This window comes from Callorhinus ursinus, unplaced genomic scaffold (genome assembly GCF_003265705.2).
Source record: "Callorhinus ursinus isolate GAN/ISIS: 27379988/994484 unplaced genomic scaffold, GSC_fseal_2.0 scaffold36, whole genome shotgun sequence".
Lineage (NCBI taxonomy): Eukaryota > Metazoa > Chordata > Mammalia > Carnivora > Otariidae > Callorhinus > Callorhinus ursinus.
Window position 1 is genome coordinate 5302148 of NW_027397098.1, and position 27806 is coordinate 5329953.

The 27806-nt window shown below is 51.1% G+C and overlaps 1 protein-coding gene across 1 annotated transcript; it reads right to left on the minus strand.

Moving 5' to 3' along the window:
• Window positions 1–2178: 2178 nt before the first annotated feature.
• On the minus strand, window positions 2179–26531 carry ECHDC3 (enoyl-CoA hydratase domain containing 3). Its single transcript, XM_025853599.2, has 5 exons — window positions 26204–26531; window positions 22201–22322; window positions 20441–20538; window positions 14998–15198; window positions 2179–6219 (listed from the first exon to the last, which is right to left on the minus strand). Exons 1-5 carry the CDS (start codon window positions 26368–26370, stop codon window positions 5908–5910), a joined length of 900 nt encoding a protein of 299 aa, XP_025709384.1. The 5' UTR covers window positions 26371–26531; the 3' UTR covers window positions 2179–5907.
• Window positions 26532–27806: the final 1275 nt, after the last annotated feature.

Genomic DNA, 27806 nt, shown 5'->3' on the forward strand with positions numbered 1-27806 from the left:
ATTAAGTAGACACTTCACAAATACAGGCATTGAGGTTTTAAAAATCACCTCTTGGCTGTTTCTTCTGGAGATGGATCTGGGGGGGGGGGCGGGTAAAATCTATGCAACTAAAAGGAAGTTAAACGAGTTTTCATGGGAACATGGTAACTTTCGAGGGACAGGTCATCCTGGGGTCCCAACAGGAGGAGGGGCGTGATGGTCCTTGTAGGGTAGGGGCTGGGTGAGGGGCACGACTAACCAGCCTGGCAACTGTCCATCCCTCCTTAGGGATGGGGAGGGCTTGCTGATCTAGGAACTAATGGACCTTGAGGAAACTTCATTGGTAGAAAACTGGACAGGCTGACTGCTATCCTAAGGGATAATTATCGAATGATCAGAGTAATAACTTTCACGACAGTAACAAATGAGACAATTTTGGCTTAAGGTTCAAATAAGCATATTAACCATTTCAGTAGATTCTATCAAGTGCAAATCTGTTAGAGATCTTCACTCCTTGCCAACCAACCCTGTATTTGATACGTCTCTCTAGGTGAAGAATGTTTTTTCACCAGAAATGTTAGCATTTGGAGACCAAAACATGCTTCAGCCATGCCTTTAAAGAAAGAAAACGGGGTTTACAGAACCCCTGGGACTGATTTCATCTTAGTGGAGCAACGTGACTCCTGAATATCGACCTACATTTACCAAGAGATGCTTACCAACTTCCCCGGATCTACAAAGAAAACTGAATTAATTCATGTTCTGCTCAGCGATTTCACTTTCCAAAACAGAAAACGTGAGCTGGGAATTTTAAAAAGCCCGTCCATATCATATAGAGTGTACCCTGGCAACGTTTAACTGGACCTAGCCAACCTTACTGAAGGCCTGCTCTGTGCTGAGCAGGGTCTAGCCTCCAAGGATTGAACAGCTGAGGAAGGACTGACGGGTCCTGCAGGAACGCACAACTTTGTTGGGGGCAGGGAGGGCAAGACACTAGACTATGCGTGAAAAAGAAATAATTGAAGGTGCTCCCTGCGCAATAGAAGTATCTACAATGTGATGCAACGTAGCAGTCACCTAACAGCGAAAAGGGGGGAGAATCGCGGGGTGCAGGGATCACAAAACCATGCCCCCAGAACTAGACTCGCTGGGTTCCCCTGGGGCGCCTGGATGGCTCAGTCAGTTAAGTGTCCGACTCTTGATTTCGGCTCAGGTCGTGGTCTCAGGGACGTAAGATCGAGCCCTGAGACGGGCTTCCTGCTCAGCAGGGAGTCTGCTTGGGATTCTCTCTCTCTCCCTCTGCCCCGCCCCCAGCCCCGCTTGCAGGCGTGCTCACTCTCTCAAATAAATAAATAAATGTAAAAAAAAAAAAAAAACACAAAAAACCAAACCCCAAACCACTTCCCCTCCACAGGACGCATGATGCAGAGAGGTCTTTGAAATTCTCAGACCACATTTCCTTAATCAGTTTTAGAAAGTGAAATCACTAACCAAGGCCCGCCCCTTCCTAGCTGTGTGATAAAGAGCAAGTCACTTAATAACTCTGCATTTTGGTTTCTTGTCTGTATAATGGCATTGGCCTACCTCATAGAGATTTTGTGAGGATTAGTGTATTAATATCTGCAAAACGCTTAAAACAGTGCCTGGTGCAGAGCGATCATTCCATAAATGTGAGTGGTGTTGGGCTCTAAATCACATTCCCCTCTGACTGATGCCTTCTTTTGTCTTTTCCTAAATTCCTAGAAATTTCTAAAACTGGTAATGATCATCTCTTTTGGTAAGGTAAATATTGAAAACATACGACATAAAAAAAAGAAAAATTTCCTAAATGTGTAAAAAAAGATATATATATATATATATGCAAATTGGTTTTAGATAAAGTCTGTGCCTAAACAGTCCTGGTCAGGACAGGAAGATCCAAGGGAAGTATTGTTCTGAAATCACTAAGGATGCCAGAGGACTGCCACACTGGGCAAATAAACCTCATAAGGCTGGATGTGCCAACCCACACCTGCCCCTGCCCCTCCCTGCCCCCCCGCCCCCCTGCTCCCTGTGGAACTGCCTCCTCCCCTACACCCGCGAGCCGGAGGGGGCCAGGCCATCTCATCCGAGAGACCCTGCCTGCCAGCTTTCATGGGCCTCTCTTTGGGACCTGAAAAAATAAACTTTGGGCTCCACAATATAAAAGAAAAACACGTGCAAGACCGAAATTTAATATTTTATTAACTGTAGCATGTCAAGTTCGATGATGTTGAATTTAACTCCCGAATACCCGCTGATTGCCAAGAAATTGTACTCGTTAATAAAATGTTTAAAAATGATTCAGAAAGCAAATCATGGGGCTCCTTCCCCTAAATAGAAGAATGACATTCAGTGTGGAATACAGGTGTATTCTGATGTTTAGTGTGATATGGGGTGGGGCTTGCAGAGGCACGAGCACCTGGGGCCTTTGAAGCCCCAAAATCTGCCTGAGTGGAGGTTTCCAGAGGCTCCTGGAAGAGCTCAAACTTCATCACGTTCCTCTCCGAGTCAGTGGTGACTGCCCACAACTTCATCGTAAACGCTGCACGGGCTCAACTGTTAAAATACGGACGCAGCTGAAAAGAGATGGGTCACTTCCACCCATGCAGCAGTTCACACATTTTTGTGCTCAGCAGAATTACTGGGAGACCTTTTTTTTTTTTTTTAATGCATATTTTTCGGCCTTGGAAGTCTGAATTTGTGATTCAGTAGGTCTGGTGAGGAGCCCAGGGATCTGCATGTGAAGATCCAGGTCACCCAGGGGCCACACTTTGGAAACGCTACTCTCAGTGCGGTGTGTTTTCAGAGGAAGGAAAGGAAAGGTGGTGGCGGGGGTGGGGAAGGGGGCTGGTTTGCTGGCTGAAAAATGCATTGGACAAAACGAAGGGTAACTGCCAGTTTGGAGAGAGATGGGCCCCAGGTCACGGCTTCCTAGTGGAGGACATCTTCAAAAGGTGCAGGTGTGGGCCCGAGGCTGTGAGCACCTGTGATGGATCTGTCGTTCTCGAATGCGCTCAGGTGTTGCCCCTGTTTACTGTTTCTGGGGCAAAGCACCCTTCTCCGTTTGTAGAACATTTCCTTGAGCAAAAGCCACCTGTTTCAAGTTCCGTGGCAAGTTCCCAAATCCCAGTATTGGAGAGCCCAGAATGTCGCGACGAGGAGGACGAGAGCCCAATGGCATCACGCTTATGGACAGGACAACTGCGCTCCTGGCCCGCCTGAGGCCACACCGTACACCTGGGACCGGGACGCGGCGTTCTCCGTGTTCAAATCCTGCTTTTCCCGAATCTCCTTCGGTAAGCAAAACTGTGTGGCCTTGGCTGTGGCATTTCTGACTGGCTTCCTTTTAGTGCATCCATAGTCTCTCCAGGGTTGGAACAACGACCTTTTCGGCATGTCGGCAGGAACATGGCACGGTGGTCAGGAGCACAGACTTCAGGACCCTGCAGATCCGAACCCACATCCTGGCTTGACCGCGGCAAATGCCGTCACTTCTCTGAGTCCCCTGTACACCAGGGAGGGTAGTAAGAGCCACTTCAGGAATTCGGCTCCTTAAATCAGCCCTGGTTCCCGAATGGCAACTACCCCCAAATTCACTGGTGTGAAGTTAGTCGGGGAGCTGGTATCCCTCCATTTGCTGGTATTCTGCAGGGCTCACGCCAGCCTTGGGGAATGCTCTCTCACACAGCGCGCGGGCGTGGGGACCCGGTTCCCTGACTTCCTGGCGCCTGCAGGGCTGAGCTCAGTGGAGCTCCCTGAGAAGTAAATGGTGCAGACAGAAAGACGAGAATATACCAGGCTTTCCAAAAGCAATCATCATGTGTGGTTATCAGAAAAATTTCATTGCATAACCCAGCGGAGGGAAGCATGGATACAAATTAACCCCAAGTGTATATTTGCCTGGGGATGAATCCTATGACATCAGAGGGTGGGTAGCAAATTTTCCTTCTGTATTATTTGCTCCCCAGGCGAGGGTCAAGATTTACAGCTAGTCCCTGAGTGTGAGTCAGCTCACGGGCTGGGAAGCCAGCCCAGGGCCCCGAGGACTTCATGGTTTCAGGGGCTAGTGCGTGCTCATACAGAAACTGGAAAGTTGCCATTTGATTTTCCTTTGCCAGATGTGTGTGTGTGAGAGGGCTTTGTCACTTTCTCCAAACCCCAGGGGCCTTTGTGACACCCTCTCCCCAGCTATCAAGGCCACCTGGGCAGGAAGATACAGCAGGGGTCCCACGGTCAGCACTGTTTCTGAGCGGATGATGACAGCCCCCATCCCCATCTAGCCCCCCGTCCTCCCCAATCTAGCCTAGGTCTGCAGCCAGCTCATTATTGGCTGCGTAGTAAAAATTCTGTCTGTGCTCTGCCGACGATCAAATCCGATGTCCCCTGCGCACTGGCAGAGTTGCGCAGCAAGGAGTATGGGGTCCGTTCCTTCGTTCTGGAATGCTGCATGGAGCAGGGGAGTCACGTCTTTGGGGCTGGCCTCACGCCCACCCAGGATCTCGCCATGAGGCCACGTGGCCAGGGGAAGGCGCACCCACTGCTTTTTCAGGCGGAGTTTGGAACCCTCACTCTACCCAGGGGCAGCTGTTGGACCTAGCACAGAGTGGGTCTCAACGACTGACCTGTAGGATGCAGATTACCCTAGCACCTGCTCCACGGGGTCTGGGGAGGATGAAGCGAGAACATACAGAGGGTACCTGCCACGTCCCAGGTGTCCAGCTCTGATGGCCTCTGGGCACGACGAGCATCTTAGTAACAAGTTCCTCCTTTCTAAGAAAACACCCCCCCCTTTTTTTTAAACCTCTCTAAACTCAGACAAAGCAAAAAATTGTCAATCTCAGTAGAAACCTGTGGAAACCCTGGGGACATCCATTGCAATGCATGCGAGCCCCAGGGTAGAGCCCCATGCTTCTCCGTCTCAGCCTTGGTACTGACCACATTTATGGCCACATTCTACTCCAAGGGAAGAAAAAGTGGCTTAAAAGAAAATAATAAGCCCTACGTGAACGCTTGAGGACAAGAGATTTGGGACGTGTCTTGGGCCAGGCTGGACCCAAAGCCAGAGGAAGAGGTTTGGGTCCTGATGCATGCGCTCGCTCAGCTGGGGAGCTCAGATGCCTGGTGCTGGTTTGTAGCACCTCCCCGAGGCGGAGCAGAACCGGTGGTGTGCGGTGGGTAGAACACGTGCCCTGCGCCCCTCCCACCTCTCCCTGATGTTTTCAGCCTCGGGTTTAGCGCAGGGTCCTGGTGTCGGGATCTCGGATGGCCAGGACATCCATTACAGAACCGTCAGGCACCTGGTGTGCGCCCCCGAGGGCGGGCTTACGAAGGAAAGAGGTCCTTGGTTTTCTTTTCTTTTCTTGGACAGCTTGCAGCCTGGCTGGGGAAAGCTAAGATTACCAGCCCCTCTCAATATTTAATCTTTTTAAATCATAGAAGATTAGTCCAAAAGCCGTTTCTGTCGAGAAGCACAATCAAGGAGATTTTCAGGGTGGAGAACATCTTGTGGAGATTCGAAATGTGTGGCTGCTCGTGGGCAGCCGGAACTACCTCCACCTCAGGGCACATTTCTGGAGGCAGAGCTTGGTTGGCAACCTCCTGTATCCTCACCTTCTCCCATGTCAGGCGGTCCCCCACTTACGGTCCTTGAGGGAGCATCTCAAGGGCCAGGCTCCCCACCATTGCCCCCAGCCAGCCGGCACAGGCTGGCCGTCCTTCCACTTGACTGGACTCCCCACCTCCTCCTTTCCCCAGGGGATCGTGGCCTTTCCTACAGACCACGTACACTGAAGCCATGTCTACTGTTACACAGCAGGCTGCCTTCGACAGTCACGAGGCAGCAGTGGTGTTTGGGCGTCAGAAGTGGGGGTGGGGCCCCCTCTTCCTCCACGTCTCTGGTGAGACCACTCACTGCGACCAGATGGGTTTTCTCTTCTGGATGAAGGCCTTGATTCCCTCCTGCCCATCCTTCAGGGCCACGTTGTCCACCATGGTCTGGGAGGTGAGGTGGTAGGCCGTTCGAAGGTCCTGGGGCAGCTGCCTGTAGAAGGTGGCCTTGCCCAAAGCCACCACTGGACGGCTCAAGGAGGCAATCTTGCCTGCGATCCTCATGGTCTCCTCCTCCAGTTGCTCCTCTGGCACGACTTTGCTGAGCAGCCCGTGCTGCAAGGCCTCCTGGGCGGAAATGGGCTCCCCGGTGAAAAGCATTTCTAAGGCAACCTGCGGGAGGAAACGTGTGTCACTAAGGCCCGCTCCCCGTGACCCCCTGCTAGCCAAGCCCCACCCTCTCCCACTCCGTTGACTTCCCGACAACCTCAGCCCAGTCACCTGCTTCTTCAAATAACATGGCATCCGTCAGGCCCGACATCTGTGACACCCAGACTCCTGCCAGGGACAGGGTTGGAGTTCTCCAAGAGCAAGGAGCATGCAAGTGCCCGGGGAAGGGTCCCTTGCTCCTTCCCCAGAGCTGCTCTCTCAGCCACAACACCCCCCACCCCAGGCCAGGAGCTCCCCTCTGCCTCTTAGGGGGGCCAGGCATGGGGCGTGGCCACATCTGCTGGGAGGGAACCGACGCCGAAGCCCCGGGCCTGCCCCAGACCAACGCAGCAGCCGTCTTCTGGAAAGTGCTCAGAGATGCCACCACCGCAGTCTGGTTGAAAGAGCAGTCCCCCCCACCCCGAAACCTGAGGAGGAGGGATTGAAAGGAAATGCCCTCCAGGGACCAGTCGCAGGATCAGGGCATGATGTAACTTACACAAGGGGCCACCTCCATCCGTTGACCCCTCTCCCCGCACACTTCTCAGGCCTGCAGAAGAGGGGTGCGGGCTCCCTGCTCCCCGCGGTTTGCTCCGCTCCACAGCCTGCCGCGTCCGCGCCTTGCTTCCCTAATTCTACAAAGCCTGGCCTCTTGAGAGTCAAATCCACGATTTCAAAGAGGGCTTCCTGCCGCACACGGAGCACACAGGTTGGGAGGTGCCTTTCTGGCCGCCCTCCCCCTGCCCTGCAGCTGCGCTGTTCCTTGAGCTGAGCGCACCGGGCATGCTGTCACCTCGGGGTGCTTGTACTTGGTGTTCCCTCGGCCTGCGATGCTCCGCCCTCAGGCAGCCTCACGACTGGTGCCCTCGTCCCTGTCAGGTCTCGGCTCCGGCGTCGCTCTGTCTACACGGTCCTCCCTGACCATGCTAGTCAATCTGCAGATCACACCCTGCCCCCGTGCTCTCCCCCTTCCCGCTGTATCTTCATCCTTTGCGCTTCTGCCATTTAACACACTCTATGTTGACACGCTGATTTTGTGCATCGTATTATCTCCTTTGCTAGCAGGTAAATGCCACCAGGTCAGGGTAAATGCCAGCACCAGAAGGGCACCTTGCACACAGTAGGCAGCTTACTAGTTATTTATCGATGAGTGATTTGTGGGATGGATGGATGAAAGCAGGTGGAACAGCAGAGGGGAGGCTTCCATTCTTTGGGGGCTTGGTCAAAGTGGCTCAGTTTCCACCTGGCTCATTTGCTTGGGCCACCTGGTCATGGAACCTGGCTGCCATGGTGTGTGGGGAAGCCAAGACACAGGAGAGGCCGTGCGAAGTGTTCCAGTGACCGGCCCAGCTGGGGTCCCTGCCGAGAGGCTGCCCAGCGGCCGGACATGGGGGTCAGCAAGCGCTCAGACGACACTCACCCACCCCCCATCTTCAGTTCCTCCCAGCTGAGGCCACACACACTGCAGAGCAGAGAGGACCTTCCTCAGGGAGCCCTGTCCAGATTGCAGATTCATGAGCTCAACAAATTACTGTTGCTGCTTTGAGCCATTGAGTTACGGGTGGTTCACTCTGCAGGGATTGGCTTGAGATACAAATTTGGGGGGCACTAGCATTTAGATCATGCTATTGACTAGGTTTCTCAACCTTGGTGCCATTGTCTATTTGGGGCCAGGTGATACCTTGCTGTGTGGGACGGTCGTGTCTTTGCAGAGTGTTTATCAGCATCCCTGGTCTCTATCTGCTAGGTGCCAGGAGTTACGTGTCCCAGCCCAACAGCTGTGACCATCACAGAGCTCTCCAGCCACGGTCAGATGTCCCCTGGAACCAGTATTGCTCCCAGTGTAGAACCGCCGATTTAGATGGTTTTTTAAATCATGACACTAGATCGTCACAGCTAGGAATGGAGCTTTGGTAAAGAAGGAGGGGTCAGAAGGCTGGGCTCGAGGACTCCTGCCATGGTGGGGACAAGTGGAACACACACTGGACTGGCAGTTGGGGCAAGTGATGCTGGCCAACTTCTCCTCTGCCAAGTTAGGGGATGGACGAAGTCCCAGCTTTGTCCAGTTCGGGGGAATGTACTGACTGCATGTTGGAGGCAGCAGGTACGGGATGCCCGTGGGTCGCTCCAGAGGCCATGTGTTAGCTGACCAGGAAAGTTATCATACACCAAAACAGGTTGGAAGCCCCTGGTTGAACGTGGAGCTAAAAGCCAGGTCCTGCTGATTAAGGGCTTATGCTAAGACCCCGCTGAAGACGCCCCGTGAGTCACATGAAGGGGCCGGGACAATGTCTGCTGTCGCTGCCTGAGAAGCAAGTGTCAGTGGGGACGTGGGTCAGAAGCCAGGGGAAAGCAGGGCCACTGCACCTTCCAGCCTTTCTTTTCCTCCGTTCATGCAGGCGGCTCTCAAGAAATTCATGGGGATCACAGAGCACACAGTGGCCAGCCCTGAGAATAACACTGAAAATCAAATCCAGCGAAGACAAGTCATCAATCCATTTACAGCAATGGCCAAGACCTCAAATAGCCTTCCAAGAGTAGTTAGTTATGGGGGAGTGGTGGCACGCCTGGGTGGCTCAGTCAGTTGAGCATCCAGCTCCTGGTTTCGGCTCAGGTCATGATCTTAGAGTTGTGAGATCGAGCCCCGCGTCGGGCTCCGTGCTGGGTGTGGAGCCTCCTTGGGATTCTCTCCCTTATTTTTCCTCTCTCTCTGCTCCTCTCCTCACGTGCTCTCTCTCTCAAATAAATAAAAAATCGTTTTAAAAAGAGTAGCTATGAATGGTAGCAGAGTCGGAAGGAGGTAATCATTAAAATCAAAGTAGTATGTGCTCCTTTGGCTGGCTCAGTGGAGAAGTCCATACTTGCTGGCTGGGCTCATGGTCTGTCCATGGGACAATCCCCTTGTCAGTGCCTTCCTCCAATAGATCTTTCTTCAGCATCTCTGTTGTTCCTATGTCTCTCTTTCTCTTCCTGAGCCGCCTCGGTTCCGTTCTCCTTCCCCTGCTTCCATGACCCACCTACAGAGCACCTGTCTGGCTCAGAGACTGCAGCTGCCCAGGGTCCAAGTGCTCCAAGTTTGCAGGGTGAGTCCTTTGGGGTCCAAGCTTCTGCAGGCCCGGGCACAGGCCAGGGTGCGGGCGGGGGCCTTGTCCCGCCTGCGGAGTGTGGCTCCTCCCAAGGACCCCTGGGCACGTTGCTTCTCATCTCCCCCTTCCCCAGCTGGAACGCATGCGTACAAATGAGTCTCTCAGAGATGCGGTACAGAACAGCTAACCAAGGACCGCGAGGCTCCCGGTCACATCGAGTGCAACAGAAATGCTAGGGAAAACGGTCCATCTGAGCAAGACATGAACCGGGGGAAAGAACTGTGATGGTTCTGCTTGCTCACAGGACCTGGCACGAGTCTGTGTTTGAGGCTGGGGGCCAGGTTCCGTGAGCAGGAACTCCAAGCAGAGCGTAACTTTCTCTTGGACATTCATTCACCCAACAAAGATTGACATAGGAGAGCTACAGGTATCAAGAGCAGGGCTACACACTGAATTGTGTCTCCCCAAAATGCATGTGTGGAAGCCCTAAGCCCCAGTGCAACTGTTTTTAGAGATGGGGCCTTTAGGGTAGTAATTAAGGTTAACTGAGGTCATTGGGTAGAGCCCTGATTCAATAGGATTGGTGGCCTTCTGAGCAGAGTTAGAGAGCTCCGTCTCTGTCTGTGTCTTTCTCTCGTCGCCATATGAGGACAGAGCAGGACATAGTAGGAAGGTGGCCAGCTCCAAGCTGGGAAGAGAGCTCCTACCAGGACTCACATCTGCTGGCATGGTGAGCTGAGACTTGCAGCCTCTGGAACTGCGAGAAAGTAAATTTCTGTTGTTTCTGCCACCCAGTCCCTGGTATGTATTATGGCAGCCCAAGGTGACTACTACACACACAGGAAGACTATGGGTTTTTGAATGTCTTAATTCTGAAGCAACTCCAAAAACTCATTAAAAAAAAAAAAAAAAAAGAAAGAAAAGAAAGCATCCAAGTCCCTGAACTGAACCAGTCTGGGAGAATGTGGAGTCCTCACCCCTGGAGAGGTATGAATAGGGGCATCCCCTGTGTGTCAGGCCCGGGGCGGGGGGGCTCTGCCCACAGGAACATACGTGACCTCTTACACTCCCTTCTGGACAAACGATTCCTAATGTTATTTCAGGATCCCTCTATCCACAAAAAGGAAGTGACCTTGAGCTATAGCATGAGGGACTGTCATTGGACAGAAGATATTTTCCCCTTCAGTCAGTGAGTCAGTCAGCCAAGCGGAGAAACACAGAGATAGACAGATGGTTAGGACGTGGCAGGCCGTCAGAAATCAGTCAGACAGCTACCTGAAGGGTCCCCACCAAGTTCTGGGCTCTGTGCTCAGCCTGCACCACCCCGGCCTCTCCTACTACCTGCTATCTAGTGGGTATGAGAACTGCTAATTTCAGAAATCACCTCACAGGGAAATATTTTCAAAGACACAAGACACTCATCCTTCTGGAATACTCTAAGTGCAGCCTTGCCTGCAGGTAGGTGACGGGACCCCATCATCTGGACCAGTCCCTTCGACTCCTGGATCCATCACCACTTCTTTTGGGCACAAACTTCCTTTATTCACAGATTCACTTACAGTAAAAAATCCGAATTGTTAAATGGTAGTAGGTTCACTTATGTCCCCACCCTCTCTCCCACTTCATGGAAGGTGACAGACCCTCCTGTGGGGAGCGATCACGAGGGGGGCCCGGTGCACCAGGTCTCGTCGGGCTTTGGAACCCGATCTGGGCGGCCTCGGCCCGGTCACGGGGCTTCGAGTCGGGCACATGGGCTCTGCTTCTCAGTCTCTTCTCAAACCCAGGCAGCACCACAAACATGTCACCTCCCAGGAGGCGCCCCAGGAAAGCCAGTTTTCAAAAGCGAAGAAGTCATGAGAACAGGTGAAGAACCAGGCCAAGGGGGAGGCGGCTGGCTGGCGAACGACGGGTGCGTCTGACTAGGCGGGAACGGGGGGAAAGGGGCCCCCGGGGCTCTTGCCGATGGAGGTGCAGCCCGGAGACCAACGAGGCGGGGCGCGCTCCCCCGCGTGCTTCCACTGCCCGGGCTTCTCTTTCATTCCAGAAGACCGGGAAGGTCTCCGGGGGATTCACCCCACGCCTGAAGGAAGTCTTGATGGGAGTGCGGTTAAGAGCCCCGCCTGGTTCAGCCCCTTCTTTGGGCCTCGGTTTCCTTATCTGCCTACTGGGGTCATAGCGTTAGCACATAATGATTTTGGGGATTTTCCCCGGGCGGGTTGGACAACAGCGTGGTATTCTCTAGGGAAAAGAAAGCCTGCTTATTTTCTAGCTAATCAGCACAGTCTTTGCTTATGAGTGAAGCTTCTATGTCAAGTGTCCCCCGGAACTTCAGATGAGAGAGAAGGCACCTTCTCTCAACCTTCTCCTTCAACAATTCAAGCTGCCTTTTATGACGGCACTTCTTGGGTCCCCCTAACAAGCTGGGGTTTTAATGCTTCCTCTTTCTGGGGCACTTGAGGCCAAGGCAAACCCCGGAAGCAGGATTTGGGTCTAGAGTTGGTCCCCCGAGTTCCAATCTCAGATGGGCCACTTACTAACCAAAAGACCTTAAGGATGCAACTTAAGCCCTCTGAGTCTGTTTCCTCATCTGAAAATGGGAATAAGCCTTCCATCCTCCTGCGGGATTGTGGAGATGAGAGACAGTAAGTGCAAAGCTAACACTACCGTGCTGGGCACTCAGTCGGCATCTAATAAATGCACTGATGATTATCAACATGCCTATTCCAACTGTACATGTGTATGAATCTCTGATTGGCTTTTAGGTATCGCAGCCCTGAAAGGGGGTGAGACTTTAAAGCAGAGGGGTCTTTGGGGCCCCTCGAGTCCCATCTATGGTAAGAACCGGCTGGCGATGCAGTAAGGGCTCAGGGAGGAAGGAAGCTGACGGGCGGGCCGTGGGGCGAGATTAGTTGCTGGAAGACATTAGGTAAGGCCCTGAATCGTCCCCAGGCCCTCTTGTAAATTGGGGGGTTGAACTACATGTTCTCGCAGGCGCCGAGGCCACTGCAAATCTCTGTTAAAGTGCAGATTCTGATGTGGTCGGTCTGGGGGGGCTGTGACCCTGCATTTCTCAGGCTCTCTGGCGGTCTCCATACCAGGCTGAGTAGCAAGACCTTAACCCTCTTTCCAGCTTGGAAGTTGTACTCTGTTCTAACTAGACTCCGAGGAAATCGGAGTCCACAGATACACGACGTTACCACAGGCACTACAGGAGGAAGCCAGCGTTCCCGCCACTGAGAAATGAGGGGCTGGGGAGGCGGGGGTTTGGCTCTTTCACACGCTCTCGCGTGATACCAAGTGCCTGAGGCGCTGGCACCACGTTTCTGGGCGAGGCCCGCTCGGGCTGGGGAGGACAGCAGCCCACCAGGCAGGCTCTTTATAGGGCACAGCGAAGATGCATTATTTAACTCACGCCAGAGGAGAGAAATGCTTTACAAATGTGGAAAATTATTCATGTGCAGGCTCAGTCTGGCTTGAACACAAGGGCTGCACTCCGTCATTTCTGCTCCCGGCGCACGGACGGGCGGCCCTGCTGAGCCGGTTCCCATAGTGACCAGCAGAGGGCGCTGGTGGCCCACACCCGTGGCTCTAGCCGCCGCAGAAAGGGTAGAGCTCCCAGGCCAGGTGAGCCTGCAAAAGCACCTGCTTGCTTCCCCGTGGCTATGCGCCGAGGGGACAGGGGCCCGCCACCCACTGAAGGCCACGGGCCTGTGCATGGATGTGCTCATAGGGGCGCAACCAAGCAATGACCGCAGGGAGGGGTGTTTCCAGTTAGGTTTAGATTTTTAGGAATCCGTACTTGCCTCCTCCAGCCGGCTGCACAGGCGAGACCTGCAGATCCAGCAACCCGGCAAAGGCCCTACATTCAGACAGACTTTTCTTCCCACTGAATTCTCTTTATTGGTATTGTGATTTCAGGTCATGAGTGCTGACCCCAAACTGTGTATCCGCTTCATGCCTCTGTGTAGTCATGAACTTGGAGGGCAACTCTCCCTTTGAGACTGCTAGCTGGGAAGAAACCCAGGGGATCAGATCACAAGGAGCGCAGACCGGGGAGCTGAGTGGGACAATACTGGAGACTCTGCCCTCATCTTCTCAGCAGGCCTGGCCCTTGCCAAAACTGCCCGTGGGAGGTAGCAGCCGCTTTGGGTCTTGCCACGTCCTGCCCCTTCATCCGTCACGGTGGGCAGTCATGCAAGGTGGTTCTGAGCGCTGGGCTTCCTGAAAACTCAAGGCCTGTATGTGTCACACTTGTTTTCTTCTCTTCTCAAACACTAATTTAAAACTTGACAAAATGTGATAACAATGTTTACATTTCTAGGACTCCATTAGAAGCCTTGATTGGAAAAGTTTGTGTTAAGAAAGAAATGGATTCTTATCCTGACAGCAGGGCTGTTACAAAGGTTTAAATGCCTTACTGTGGACCCTTCCAGAACGTAAGGTGTTAAAGATGAACAGCTGCAGACAGCGTAACCAGTCCAACTGCCTTTGACTGTGCAAGAGGCTTCGCAACTTGATTTGCACAATTGTGAGTTTGTTAATGAGCTCTGACAATATATTTGAGATGTACTTCAATTTAATATACTTGGCACAAAGTGGGGACTTAAGAAGTATTTACTGAATTACCATATATGCATTTAAGGTGAACCTGTCTCCTGACAGGATGAAACCCCTTTAGTCAGCAAACCCTTTAGCAAGCTGTTATGTTTGACAGCTCTCCCTTTGCCCACTCTCAGCCGGCGTTCCTGCGTGTGTGTGCCTGCAGGATCTGTCTTCTGACCTTTGTCACAAGTACACGTTTCTGTAAAAGCTACTGAGGAGGCACCATACAAGAAAGGAATGCATCCCTAAACTTCTTGGTCCTACAGCTTGATTTCCCTTGGGTCTTATCTCTTTGGTGCCTCAGGCACATGGGCAACTGCTGATTTTTGTAGTTGGTGGTAAATGGAAGATATATTCCTGAAAGCAGTTCAGGTTCCCTAGTGTTGCATGACTTTGCCAAACTTTCCCTTTTTGAGAACGCATTTCTGGTTGAGAATGAGGATGTATTTTTTTTCTAGAACAAGGAAACCCCTGGTTTACACGTAAGAGATGCTTAGTAAATATTATTTTATGCTGTGATAAGAAGGAAGAGAGTTTTGTGAAGAAAATGGACTTCACTTTGGTCAGCCAATGACAAAACACCTTTTGTAATGCGGCTCCTTCTGGGGCAGAGCCAATCTACCAAGCACGGACTGTTCGTGCTCCTGAAACATCACCACTGTGAACCTGACACACTCAGGGAATCAGCTCTTTTCAGTCCCTTCTGGAACAAGACAGGTTGCGGGCAACCTTATTGGCAAACAATAAGCCAGTGACACTAGCGTCCTAGCTCCTGATACTGATCTACCTCCCCAGGTGGCCCAACAAAACTGGGTTTCAAAGGCGGGGCCAGTAAGAAGACAAGAATGTGTGCCTTTATGCAAACCAACAAATCGAGTAAGGAACCTAAGGAGCTGCCCTGAGCGGCAGGCAGCTGGCCGTCCCCTACCCGGCGGGCGCGCACGAGAAGGGACGCCTCGGCATACCCCGCCAACCACACTCCCGGGCAAGTGCTGGAACCCACCACCCAGTGCCCTGGAGGATCACGTCTGCAGGGCCCAGCGAGTTCGGTTACCTTTCTCGGCACCGCTCTCCCCAAGGCCACCGCCGGCGTGGAGCAGAAGAGCCCGAGGTTCACCCCCGGAGTGGCGAAAGAGGACGTGTCGCTCGCCACGGCGATGTCGCAGCTGGCGACCAGCTGGCAGCCGGCCGCGGTGGCCAAGCCGTTCACCATGGCGATGACGGGGACCGGGTGGTTCTGGATCAGCATCATGACCTGGAGGAGCAAACACACCCCTTCATTTCCGCCCGGGAGCGAAACGCAACATTCACCTGTATCATTGTATGTGACGTCACCCTTCGCAGAGCATGTTCCGTATGCATTAGCTCAGGGTCTGGGCGGGGGGGGGGGGGGGGGGGGAAAGGAGGCATGAAGAGAACCAAGCGGGCATTAAATACCGACGGTCTGGTCTCCCTGAGACCCAGGGGAGGAGCGGACCCTCCCTGACAACCGGGCTGCTGCGAAGGCTCAGAGGGGAAGGCACTCGCCCAGGCGGCAGGATGCAGGGGTTGATGGCACAGCCCTGGTCTTCCCACCCCCGGCAGGACGCCGCTGTGAGGGTCACGGTCCCCTCTGACTGGTCCCCAGCAGCCCCCCTGAAGCACAGAGCTGTTTTGATCTCTGGGGAAGGGGGTGGCAAGTCTGAAACGGGTATTTGGTACTTCCTTGAAAAATTAAGGCGAAAAAGGAACTGGAAGGCAATTTCTGTAGTAATTACTTCTCAAATTACCGCGGGGAACATTCTCTCGATTCTATTACAATGGTGTGGGGATGCCCTGCTGTCATCAAAATAAACAAAACTCCCCAAACAAGGCCCCTGCACAGAGAGGAGCCAGAAAACTTGCTCACGTGACGCTTCCCCTCTCCCCACCCCATAAATCGCCAGAGGTTTTAACTTATTTTTGCAGCTTACCAAATAACTTGGTTTATTTCTCCAATTTTTTTTCATGCCACTCTAAACAGAGTGCGTTGCTATGGTAACTTGGATGTATAAATAGTTGCACCTTGAACCCTGGCAGGGAAGGAGGGCAGGTGGGAAGGAGCCACTATATCTGGGCTTGTTTCCCACAGCGGCAACTCCGAAAAAATGACCTTTCATTGATTTGAAGATTTTGCCCAAGGAACTCAGCCTTTTGCATTCACAAACGTATTATATTTGTCAGCTTTATTATAAAATAGCCAATTATATGTTTAGGGATATGATATATTCTATAGTAGTGGTTTGGAGTTTTTTTAGGGGGTCACCTTTTGAGAATCTGACAAATGCTAATGACCCTCTCCTCGGAAGAACGCACACATATATATCCGCACCCCAAACTGTTCATGGATTTAGGGGGTTTGCGAACTCCAGGTGAGGATGACGATGGTCAGTGATAGAGCTCATTCTCAGTGAACTGCAAGAGCTAGGAGAAGAATGCTTAGGAACTTCTAATGTCTTGCTGCAAAGAAAGATTTTTTTTTTTTTGGCTGAGTGTTGTCTGTCACCTAATGAACTGGTTACTTATGAAAAGTCACCTGGCCGTAATTAGCGTTGAACAATTTGTGTCTCCTGTGTGTCATCTACGAAGCACTAGGATTCTATACAACCTGGTGGGAAAATACTTAGATTGCAACAATATTAAAAATATTCATACCTTTCATCTAGGGAACACTTCTTTTTTTTTAGGGATCACTTCTAAGGAATAATCCTAAAATAGGTAAAAAGCTGTCTGGGCAAAGATGTTCAAAAATTATTTTATATTAGTGAAAAACTAATAAGTAACATAAATATACAAAAATAAGTAAGGGGCACCTGGGTGGCTCAGTCAGTTAAGCGTCTGCCTTTGGCTCGGGTCATGATTCCAAGGTCCTGGGATTGAGCCCTGAGTCAGGCTCCCTGCTCAGCAGGGACCCTGCTTCTCCCTCTCCCTCCTGCGAGGGCTCTCTCTCTCTTTCAAATAAATAATTAAAAAAAATAATAAATAAATAAGAAAAATGGCTATGTGAACTAATTGTCCATTTAATGGAATGCTGTGTTCTCATTACAAGATTTTCCACCAGACACAGGAGCGTGGTGGTGGTCTGGGTCTTGCGTGGTGGGCTGGAGCCAGGCTCCTGGGGTTTGATGCCCAGTCTATCACTTACCCACTGGCTGTCACTCGGTCTTCACACCCGGGTATAATAATGGGCATAAGAATAGTACAAACCTTCTAGAACATGAGAATTATATATATGTCTAAAGTATTCGAAACCTTATGTGGCACATGGTAAGCATTCAATGCTATAATCACATTATACAATTATACAGTATAATTGCTCTTATGTATGATTATTCAGACAAATAGGTTCACATGGGAAAAGGTTTGAAAGAAATATACTAAATATTAGCATTCTCTCTGGGTGGTAGGATCATGGTCCAGTACCAGCAGTTTATTTTCCTTCCTTCTATTTTTCTGGATTTTCAAAATTTTCCACAGTGTTTATTCTTTGTATAATTAAAACATATTTTAAGTAACTTTATTTTTTAAGTATGCTCCACCCTCAACATGGGGCTTGCACCCATGACCCTGAGATCAAGAGTCACATGCTCTACTGACTGAGCCAGCCAGGCACGCCAAAACATATTTTATTTAAAATTTTTTTTTATTTTTTAAAGATTTTTTTAAATTTATTTGAGAGAGAGCGAGAGCACGCACGCAGGTGCACACGCATGGGGGGAGAGGGGCAGAAGAAAGAGAGTCTCCAGCACTGAGCGAGGAGCCCCACTGGGAGCATGACCCCAGCAGAAATCAAGTCAGACACCCAGCCGGCCGAGCCACCCAGGTGCCCCCCCAAGTGTATTTTAAATAAAGTTAGAAAGCAATGCAGGAAAGACAAAGACAAGCCAGATAATAAATCAGCTGGGGCAATCAATCCCTTGGTAGTCAAGAAATGATTATCCCTCCTAGTTTACCTTCCTGAGCTAAATATTTTTCCTGGGCTCTGCCTGCTCCAAAATGTGACGTATACCTAAGTATAGCTTAGCCTCGCTCAGCAGCGTTACTGAGGGCTCTGTCGGAGGCCTTGCCCTGTTGCCGTTTCACTGGAGGGGGTGAGGAGAAAGAGAAGCAGCTCTTCCTGGACGAGGGTTTCTACCCTTGAACTTCAACAGGACAAAAGAAGAGACACAAGGGGTAGGTCTCCAGGGAAATCTGTCACATCAGCTCCACAGAGGGTTACTTTTGCTCTCCCACGGCCACGTGTTTCTTCTCCTTCTCGGTTTACCCTATTCCTGCTCTGTAAATCATTAACGATCAGGAGGCACCGGTCTGCAAGGAAGCTGCTACAGTTTAGACGCTGAGCCAAGTCAGGAATCTCTGTCTTCTCTAAATCCAAACTTTCTCATGCCTGAACGGAACAGTGAAATATCTAGCTCATTCCGTCCCAGTCTGTCTGTTGATTACATTTGGAAATTGAAATCTTGCACAAGTTCACCATGCCCCTATTTATCCAGGACAATGTGATTTTCTTAGAAAAAGTATTCAAGAAATCAATGCACTTTCACTCCCATCTCCTTGTGTTAGGACAAGGTCCTGTTCCTGCACTGTCTTTTTCAGTGAGCCTGCAAAAGGCTCACTGGGGGTGGCCAGCTTCCACGAAACCTGGCCTTTCTCCTCTGAAGCAGCCCCTGGCTCCCCCCGTTGGCCCTCTTGCTAACCCGTTTAGCCCTCAGTTCATGAAGAGACAGCAGAGTGTTGTAAAAGCAGGCCCTTTAGCGAGGATGGGAGGGCTCTAGTGGTTCTCTTTGATGCTCTTCTGTTTTAGCCAAACACACTGGATATTAGCCGAGAAATAACTCCTAGAGCACCGTGCCTTGGCAAACACAAGAGCAGAATGTGACATAAACGCTATTAATGTGGAACAAAAGACCGAAGCCTTAGGTCCAGGTTGCTTCTGCCTCTCCCTGAAGCGTCATGTCAGTTGCTTTTCTGGCTGGTCCTGCCATGAAATGAGAACACTCTAATTGACTCTCCTTGCTGCATTCTGGAAGGGCGAGGAAAAAAAATGGTGGTCGAGACGGCATCTTAGTCACCTTCCTGTCAGCCTCCCTGTTGCTCACCTCTGTCTCGTCTATATAGAAGTTATCATGAAATATTTGTTGAGTCATTAATGACCAAATAAATGAGCAAGTCAACGAACGAATGAAAAATTAGGTGAAGTAATCTTAGGATCGATCAGGTTATGAAACTGTTTTAGGTCTTTTTTTTTTTTTTAAGGTTGATTTATTTATTTGAGAGAGAGAGTTTTTAAATATTTATTTATAAAATAAATAGAGCACGAATGGGAGAGGGAGGGGGAGAGAGAATATCTCAAGCAGGCTCCATGCTCGGCGTGGAGCCCAACACGGGGCTTGATCTCACGACCCTGAGATCATGACCTGAGCCAAGACCAAGAGTCAGTTGCTAAACCAACTGTGCCACCCAGGCGCTCCTGAAACTGTTTTATGTCTTGCTTCTCACCTACATATCCAGTTTCCGTTCGGCAGGAACCTTGTTTTTCCTTCTTTTTCCCTCAGTACCTTGCAAGTGTTATGCATACAGTAGTGCTCAATGAGTAGCTATGAAATGGGCAATGCCTTACTTAAAGTTGTATTCTATTCAGGTTTTTATTATCCAGGGGTTGACTTGATATATTTATAATCACCTCAAACCTTTTGTTCCTCTTCCTCTCTGCGGGCAATTTCTCTCCTTTGTATGGTTAAAGAGACAGACAGAAGTAAGCGTGAAGAGGTTACTTCTCCCACTTGGAGGTGGTGATTACAAAGGTTGGTTGGAAGAAGGGTTTGAAAATAATCTTTAAGGGGCGCCTGGGTGGCTCAGTCGTTAAGCGTCTGCCTTCGGCTCAGGTCGTGATCCCGGGGTCCTGGGATCGAGCCCCGCATCGGGCTCCCTGCTCCGCGGGAAGCCTGCTTCTCCCTCTCCCGCTCCCCCTGCTTGTGCTCCCTCTCTCGCTGTGTCTCTCTCTGTCAAATAAATAAATAAAATCTTTAAAAAAAAAAAGAATCTTTAAAATCTTTAAAAGTATTATTCCATTCACAAATATTCTCTCTCTCCCATTAACAGAGATGTTTTTGTTTAAAATTAAAACAAAAAATTTATACTAATCTTAGGTTCTTCCCCTCTAAAGATGTACACCCCCACTCTTTACCTCTTCCTTAAGACACGTCTACCAAGACACACTCCCATGATCCTGGAGGCAGCAACTATCAGCACTAGCCTATATTTCACTTTCTTTGGCTTGTAACAAGATCCATCACAAACCATGGTCACTTCTTAAAAATCGAAACCAAATAGTGGCCTGGGTGAAAGATGCACCAGTGACCTGTCTGCAGTGACTAGGTCTCATAGATAAAGCCTTATCTGTAAAGTGGAAGCCTAATTCAGTATTTCATGTAACTACCATTTTCGGGTGTTCGATGTCGACCCTCATCCTGACTTACCTCAGAACAGGTCTGAAATACTTCGGCATGATAATCTGGGCTTCGCTCATCTGTCAGTTCCTTTAAATCATGCCCAGAAGAAAATACGGGCCCCTCAGCTGCAAATGTTTCCAGTGGAGAGAAGAAAAGAATAGAAAGAGATGTAAACAGCCAAGCTTAAACGTTCACTTACTTACCCACAGGATAGCTAGCAATCGCGTTGAGGCCTTGGACACTTAGAGAAAGTTAATGGCTCGATTTTGGTAAGAATAATTCCATTTTGCCTGAAAAGTGACAGCCAGTATTTTGTGGTGACACGGTAAGGTGAGGCATAGGTTCTCAAAGGTCTGCGGTGGTGGTACCAGTGAAAACATGTTATGCCGACAAGGAAAAGGCTCAGACACCACAGTGAATGTACTCTTTCCAGAATGACCCCTCCAGTTTCACACTTTTGTTTCTGGACTTGGTCCGGCCTGAGTGTATAGACTCATTTGGACCCCTCAAGCCCACCCTGCCTCCCGCAGTGTCCCTGCCCTCTGGTCCACAGATAATGGCTACCCACACAGGGCGGAATCTGGAAGGTCGGAGTGTGAAGAGAGCCCCTTTATTTTTACCAGGGATCTGAGGATGCGGTTTTACTGTTACCATTGTCATTAGCAACAACGATGCAATGTAATTCCATCGATCAACTGGCAACACTTTCTCCTATTTCCCTTTTCCTATGGCTGCTGGGACAGACAATACTATGCCCTGCACACAGGCGAGAAAACCGTACCGTTCAGAGCTAGTTGCCCCACTGCATCTGGGTTACACCCCCATGGCGGCTGGACAGTATTTGCTCTATCTCTTTTCCCTTCGCCATGCAAAAAGTTGAAAATTTGGGGGTGCCTGGTTGGCTCAGTTGGTTAAGCGTCTCACTCTCGATTTCAGTTCAGGTCATGATCTCAGGGTCATGAGATCAAGCCCTGCATCAGGCTCCATGATGGCTGTGGAGTCTGCTTGAGATTCTCTCTCTCTGCCCCTCTCTCCCCACCCCCCCGTACTCGTGCATGCTCTCACTCTCATACACTCAAAAATAAATTAAAAATTTGTTTTTAAAAGTTGAAAATTTATATCCAACCACAGACAAGAAGGTAACATTCTGAGTACCTGCCTCCAGAAACACTGATTCTTAATTTTTAAAAAATAGTGCATCATAGGGCAGCATCTGTTTTATTTTTCTGTGGTTGCTTTAAAATGATGACACTGCTATTATTTATACCCCTGTCATCAGCACCAGATGATTTGGTAAAAAGTATTACTGGAAAAAGGGCATGGGAAGAAATGAGCAAAATACACATGCTTTCTGGCACCTTTGAAGAAGACCACAGATCTCGGTGGAAAGCTTAGTTGAGAGCAGAAAAGACAAACCAATCAATTGCCCAGCAGCCTGTCCTAGCCAACTAGGTAGTCTACCGAAAGCATTAGTGATTATAAACCCATCTTAATAGATCCACGAAGAAACCAGTTTTCTGATTTTGATGGGAAGACGAGCATGGCCAAGGGTGGCAATGTTTTGTATCTGACACATCCGACAAAAAGGAAAGGACATATTCTCACCACACAGTAATCTTTCCTATCATTTCTCCAGTTAACTACACGGTTTTTTCATAATGTTCTTGTAAAGGAGCTTCCGAAACAATTCTCCCGTTAAGCGAAGGAATGCCCCGGTTGACCAAAGAATTTTGAGAAACTGCTTCCAGGTCCTGCAAGAACACGGAGGATGGGTATCAGATAAATACCTGAAATGATGATGACTTTCAGATCTCTGCTTTCAGCCTCGTGAAGAATGTCACTTTGCAGAGATTTCAGCATGGCTAATGACAGCGCGTTCCTCTTCTTCGGATCACTCAGGACAATGTTCCTGGGAAGAACGTTTTATAATTACTGGGTCGTGCACGAAATCAAAACAAGTGAGGATCCCCGCAATTCCTTTCTTACCCCGGGGGCTATTTTTTAAAACACCAGAAAAGAGAGCCGTGGGTGCTTAGAGACAACTGAGAGGGTCTGCCAACTATCTGGAGTTACAGCTAAGGCAAAACGAGGAGGCTGCCTGAAAAGTGGCCTGGGTTTCCTCCCTCGTGCCCTGGGTTTGTTTCTCTTTGTCTCCACGACTGCTGTCAGAAACAGGACTGCCACCTCCCCCCAAAGGGCAGGTCACAGCAGTTCCAAAAATCACCACTGCCCATTCCGAGAGGCGCTGAGGCTTATAAGCCCACAGTGGGAGCCAGAGGAAGCTGCCACACTGTGGCTACCTTCAGCTCCGTTCTCTCTGCTGTTCTTCAAGAGTAAGGTTAGGGAAGGAGCCGAGAATGAAAAGACGCCCCCCAAGCCTCCCCCATGCACCCCACCGAGGAGGCAGCGCAGTTGCAGTGGCCAGCGTGCATGGGTGACAGCATCTTTCCATGTTTTTATAGCGGCATCCTGAAATTCCACTGAATAATTCATGCCGAGGACGGGCAATGTGGGAAGAACAGAAGGACGGGGGCAGACAGCAAGAAGGCTCTTCTGGACGCCGTCCTCCAACAAGGAGCTGGCATGCCAAGGTCTCGCTGTTTTAAGGTATCCCACGTGCTAATTAAAAGAACCGGTATTGTCATCTGGCTGCCTGTATACAGAAGGGTCTGATTTGTGCGGTGAGACGGAACGGGCACGGAGCCAGACTCCAGGCTATTGTTCTGTATGTTGCCTCTGTTTCCCCTTGGCCCCCGGCTACATGTTTTCTGCCTTTCTCACTCTTTCTTTGGCTCTGCTATGTGTCAGCCTGGATCCTCCTTAAATAGCCCTCTGGGCCACTGGCTTCTGGAAAACCACTTCCGTGCTTTTCAGTGCTACACGAACACCCATTTTCTTTGGAACACCCTTCCGGCTTTGCTGCCATCTTCAGATGACTGTGACAGTCATCGCTTTGTTTCTCATCAACACCTTTCCTCCTGAGTGCCAAAAATGATTTGCAGCTGATAGGCCGATAGGTGATGAAACCCGCGTTTTGGGGTGTGGTAAGAGAAGTGCCGACGGAACCTTCCAGTAAGATAATGAGTGTGCTTTTCTGCAGCAAACCTAAGAGCTGCCATCCCGTCAGTGACATGTGCTTAAATTAAATTCTAAGGCCTCGGGCAAAATCGTGTAGAAAGATGCTGGCGCCCGGATGCCCTTGCCGCACGTTGGCGCCTGTTCGTACGTGGCCCATTAACCCTTTGGCTGGTGCGTTCCACACCCTGTCAGAGTGCTCTGAATTGCTGAGTTCACTTCTCAACCGGGCACAGCCAGGCTTCTCTTCCTGCCACTCCACTCAGTCTGCCCTCGCCGAGAATCTCCTCATTGCCAGAACCAAATCCAACGGCCATTTGGATCATGCTCTCCTTCTGTCTCCTGTTTTTTGGTGCTTCTCTAGCTTGTCCTCTACCTCTTCAAAGGGCTCCTTGCCTTCCACTCGCCCCTAAATGATCCTCATTTCTTCCCTCTTCAACTGGCCATCAGAGCTGGCTGGTAATACCTCCTAAAAATCTTAGCAGTCTGAATTCTCCCAATGTCTATCTTGGGGCAAAACGTGTGAGGCCTCGCACCTACAGCTTCACCAACACCACCACTGGAAAGAGGGAATCACCAAGAGTGAGGGCACCGCCAGGGCATGTGATAAAAAGTGTAATATTTTCTGTTTGCAGGGCAGGAGATGGGCCCTGGGGAGGCCCCGATGAGCTGTCCGGAGCCCATCACATCATTGTAAACCCCAGAAGGTCCGTGAGATGAGGCACCTGTCATGTTCACACACAGGGGAGACACTCGGCAGACACCTGCTGACTGAATTTATGACCCCAAATAGCATTTTGATTTCTCACGTCCAACTCCATTAATTCCTGCAAATTTTCATCTCACTTAGTTTTTTGCCACCTCTTTTAAACCTCAGTGGCGAGGACACTGAGCTATACAGCGGAGTGGGAACAGCTTTGGAGGCAGATGGACCTTTTCCTGCCTCCTGGCTCTCTTTCCTCCCGGCTGTGTGGCCTTGAGGAGGCTGCCACCTTTCTGAACTTGTTTACTCACTGTAGGATGGGGACAACATAACCTAGCTCGCAGACCACGAGAAGGATTTGGGGTAGCGACTGTACAGTGCCTAGCACAGTACCCCAATTTGTGGCCGCCTTTCACTCCATGACAGTATCATTGCTGAGAGGAACAGCTTTGAAAAGGGAGGCTTGACGTGTGACTGAGTTGTTGAAGCTCACCAACTTTAGTGCCTAACATACCACTGCTTTAGTGATGGCTTTGGAGGTTCCTGCTTACTGATTCTGAGCACTTAGGTTAGACTGATGCTTCCTATCGCCTCTCTTTCTGACTCATGTTTAGTTCTGGAGAATTCAACCAGAACTTCTTTGGTCACCGGGCTGCCATGCCAGATGTCAGGGCTCTGACCAGGTGGAACCAGATTTGCAGAAGCAGAACCACCCTTGAAAATGAGCAAGAAGGACCCCTGTCTGGGTGCTGTACTTTCGAGTACCCTGCTCTGGGCACCCTGCTCCAGCTGTGCCCTGCCAGGGGAGCCAGGAGTCCACCTGAATAGTATGATGTGCCCACCTGGAAATCACCACCCTCTTCCAAAAGCTGCCATGGTTACCTGAGACTCTGAAATTCTCTGGCTTTGCGGGGGGCATCCTTAAGCCCACGGGGTGGCCAAGGGCCATTATTTCTAGGAGGGGAGGGGAGAGAGAGTATGGAGGCATGCTGGATGGGGTGTCTGCAGACCTGTGTGCCAAGCTCCTGGCAGAGCAGCAGGAGGGAGGGGTGGAGAGGTGAGAAGGGGTGAGCACAGGGTGGGAAGAAAAGAAAAAAGTTGCAGGCCAGCAGCAGGCCCTTCACTGCTTTGGGGGAACTCCTAGAAGCCTCAGGATTATAAATTCATACACGGTCTTCCAGGTCTTATGAAGATACACTTGTCAGGGTAGGAGAAGAAAACATATTTAGCTGTTAGTTTGATTTGCAACTTTTAAATACTTAGCATGCTGGGTAGGCCTCTCTTTGCACCCTTGCCCTGGCCAGGCAAACAACAGGGTGAGGCCTGCATGGGGCTAGGGGTCCTTCAACCTTTACTACTCCAATTCCAGTTTGTGCACGGGTTTGTTTGTTTTGTTTTGTTTTTCTAAGGGTTTTAGGCTTGTTGAGCCAAAGGGCAGAGCTCAGTACAGTGTGCCCTTCATTCCACATATTGACATGCTCCCCGCCCTCGGTACTTCTGGGGTAAGGCCAAGGAGCAGCTAAGCCTAACCTGGCCTTGGAACCAGGTCAAGGTTGTGAGAAGCACAGAACCCTCTTTCTCCAAGGCCACATCAGCGGTGGGGCCACCTGCCGAGCTCTCCGCACCGCACCGGAGCCTAAAGTCCAAGGAAGGCTCGGTTGCCCGGGGGGTTTAGGGGCAGTGCGGGGGGGGGGGCCCTTCTGAGGCTGTCCCATTTGAAATTCTCCTGTGTGTCCTGCAGGATCCGAAATGTTACAGTGCCCAGGCAAGGGACTTCAGGAAACACCGTGTCCGCGGGTTCCCTTCGCGGCCTCCGGCCCGATTCGCACAAGCTGGGGTTCCCAGCGGATGGACCTGACCCCCGGCCGAGTCCTCGTCGGCCTCCGCGTGGGGTGACTGTCCATCTCTCTGCCCGGGTCCCTGCCGCCCACCCCGACCTGGGAGCTGCCCCGCTAGGCCCGCGGGCCGCCGGTCCGGGAGGGCCAGGGCGCTCTCACGGCCCCGCCGCTGACCTGATGCCGTCCCGCTGCCGCGCGCTGGTGAGTCGCGGCCCGAGCTCCGGCCGTCCGGCCCCGGCCGGCCCCCTGCTGCAGAAGCCGGCAGAGAGCGGAGCCCAGGGGCTTCGCCGGAGCCAGCCGGGCCCCTTTGTCCCGAAGGCGCGCAAGCCGGCGGCGGCCATGGCAGCCAGAAATTCACCCCACAGGGCCGGACGCCCCGAGGGCCGCTACCGCGAGCTGGGCCGCAGCGCCTCAACAGCTCTCGGTCGCAGGCGAAAGCGGAAAACCCGAGGCCAGAACTCCCACGCCAGGGTCTAGCTCTGTCTCCTCCGGCAGGCCCGCCCCCCCCCCCCCACCCCCGCCCCGCGCCCCCACCCCGCCTCCCCGCGCCGCGCCACCACCTGCGCCACGCCCACCCGCCCCGTCCCCGCCGCGCCCGCCCCGCCCCCTCCGCCCCGCCCCCTCCGCCCCGCCCCGCCCCGCCCCCGTGGGGCTGAGGGGTGGAGTCCGGGGTGGAGTTCGCAGACACTGAACTGGCAGCCGGGATTGTTTGCCTTAGTAGAGGCCAGATGAAGAGTTCAGGGGAGGCGAGGAAAGGGTTGGCTTGTTCCTTTCTGCACCGACACCGAGAACGGTGGTGGTTTACCTAGATTAGGAAAATGAGTGTCAACAGGTGGCGACTGGTATGAGCAAGGTCGCCACCTTGTTACTTCACCCCAGCCACTGCAAACCCGCTCAGGCCTTGCAGGTGATCACGGGTCACAACGTGAGATGTATTCCACACAGGCGTTGCCTTTTGAAGGACTTTGTGTCCTCTCCTCGAAAACCCTACATTTATCTCTTGGGTTTTTCAAATGCACCCGGGAGGGAAAGGGAGATCCTTCTCAGGATCTAAATGGCTGGCACTGGAGGAGACAGAGAATTTCCTGTCGCTGAAATCTTAAGTATAATGAGAATATCCTCATTGTCATGTGTTAGCTCAATTCTCAAAGTCTGCAGGTTTTATTTTATTTTATTTTTTTAAAAGATTTTATTTATTTGAGAGAGAGAGAATGAGAGAGAGCACGAGAGGGAAGAGGGTCAGAGGGTCAGAGGGAGAAGCAGACTCCCCGCTGAGCAGGGAGCCCGATGCGGGACTCGATCCCAGGACTCCAGGATCATGACCTGAGCCGAAGGCAGTCGCCCAACCAACTGAGCCACCCAGGCGCCCAAAGTCTGCAGGTTTTAAAAAACTTCCTTAAATATTTTATTTTTATTGACTACATGCTCATTTTCAGCAGTAGATACCGTCTGCAGGAGTTGCTCTGGTCTCAGGACACAAACTTATATCTTCCACTGTTGTCCTGTTCCAAGTATTTTAGTCAACATCATCTTTTCGAAATATGTCTGATTGGGACGCCTGGGGGGCTCGGTTGGGAAAGCGTCTGTCTTCAGCTTGGGTCATAATCCCAGGGTCCTGGGATGGAGTCCCACATCCGACTCCCTGCTCAGTGGGGAGCCTGCTTCTCTCTCTCCCTCTGCCCCTGCTTGTGCTCTTTCTCTCTGACAAATGAAATCTTCATAAAAACCAAAACAAAAAAACCCCAAAATGTGTCTCATCATGCCACTTCTCTGCTTC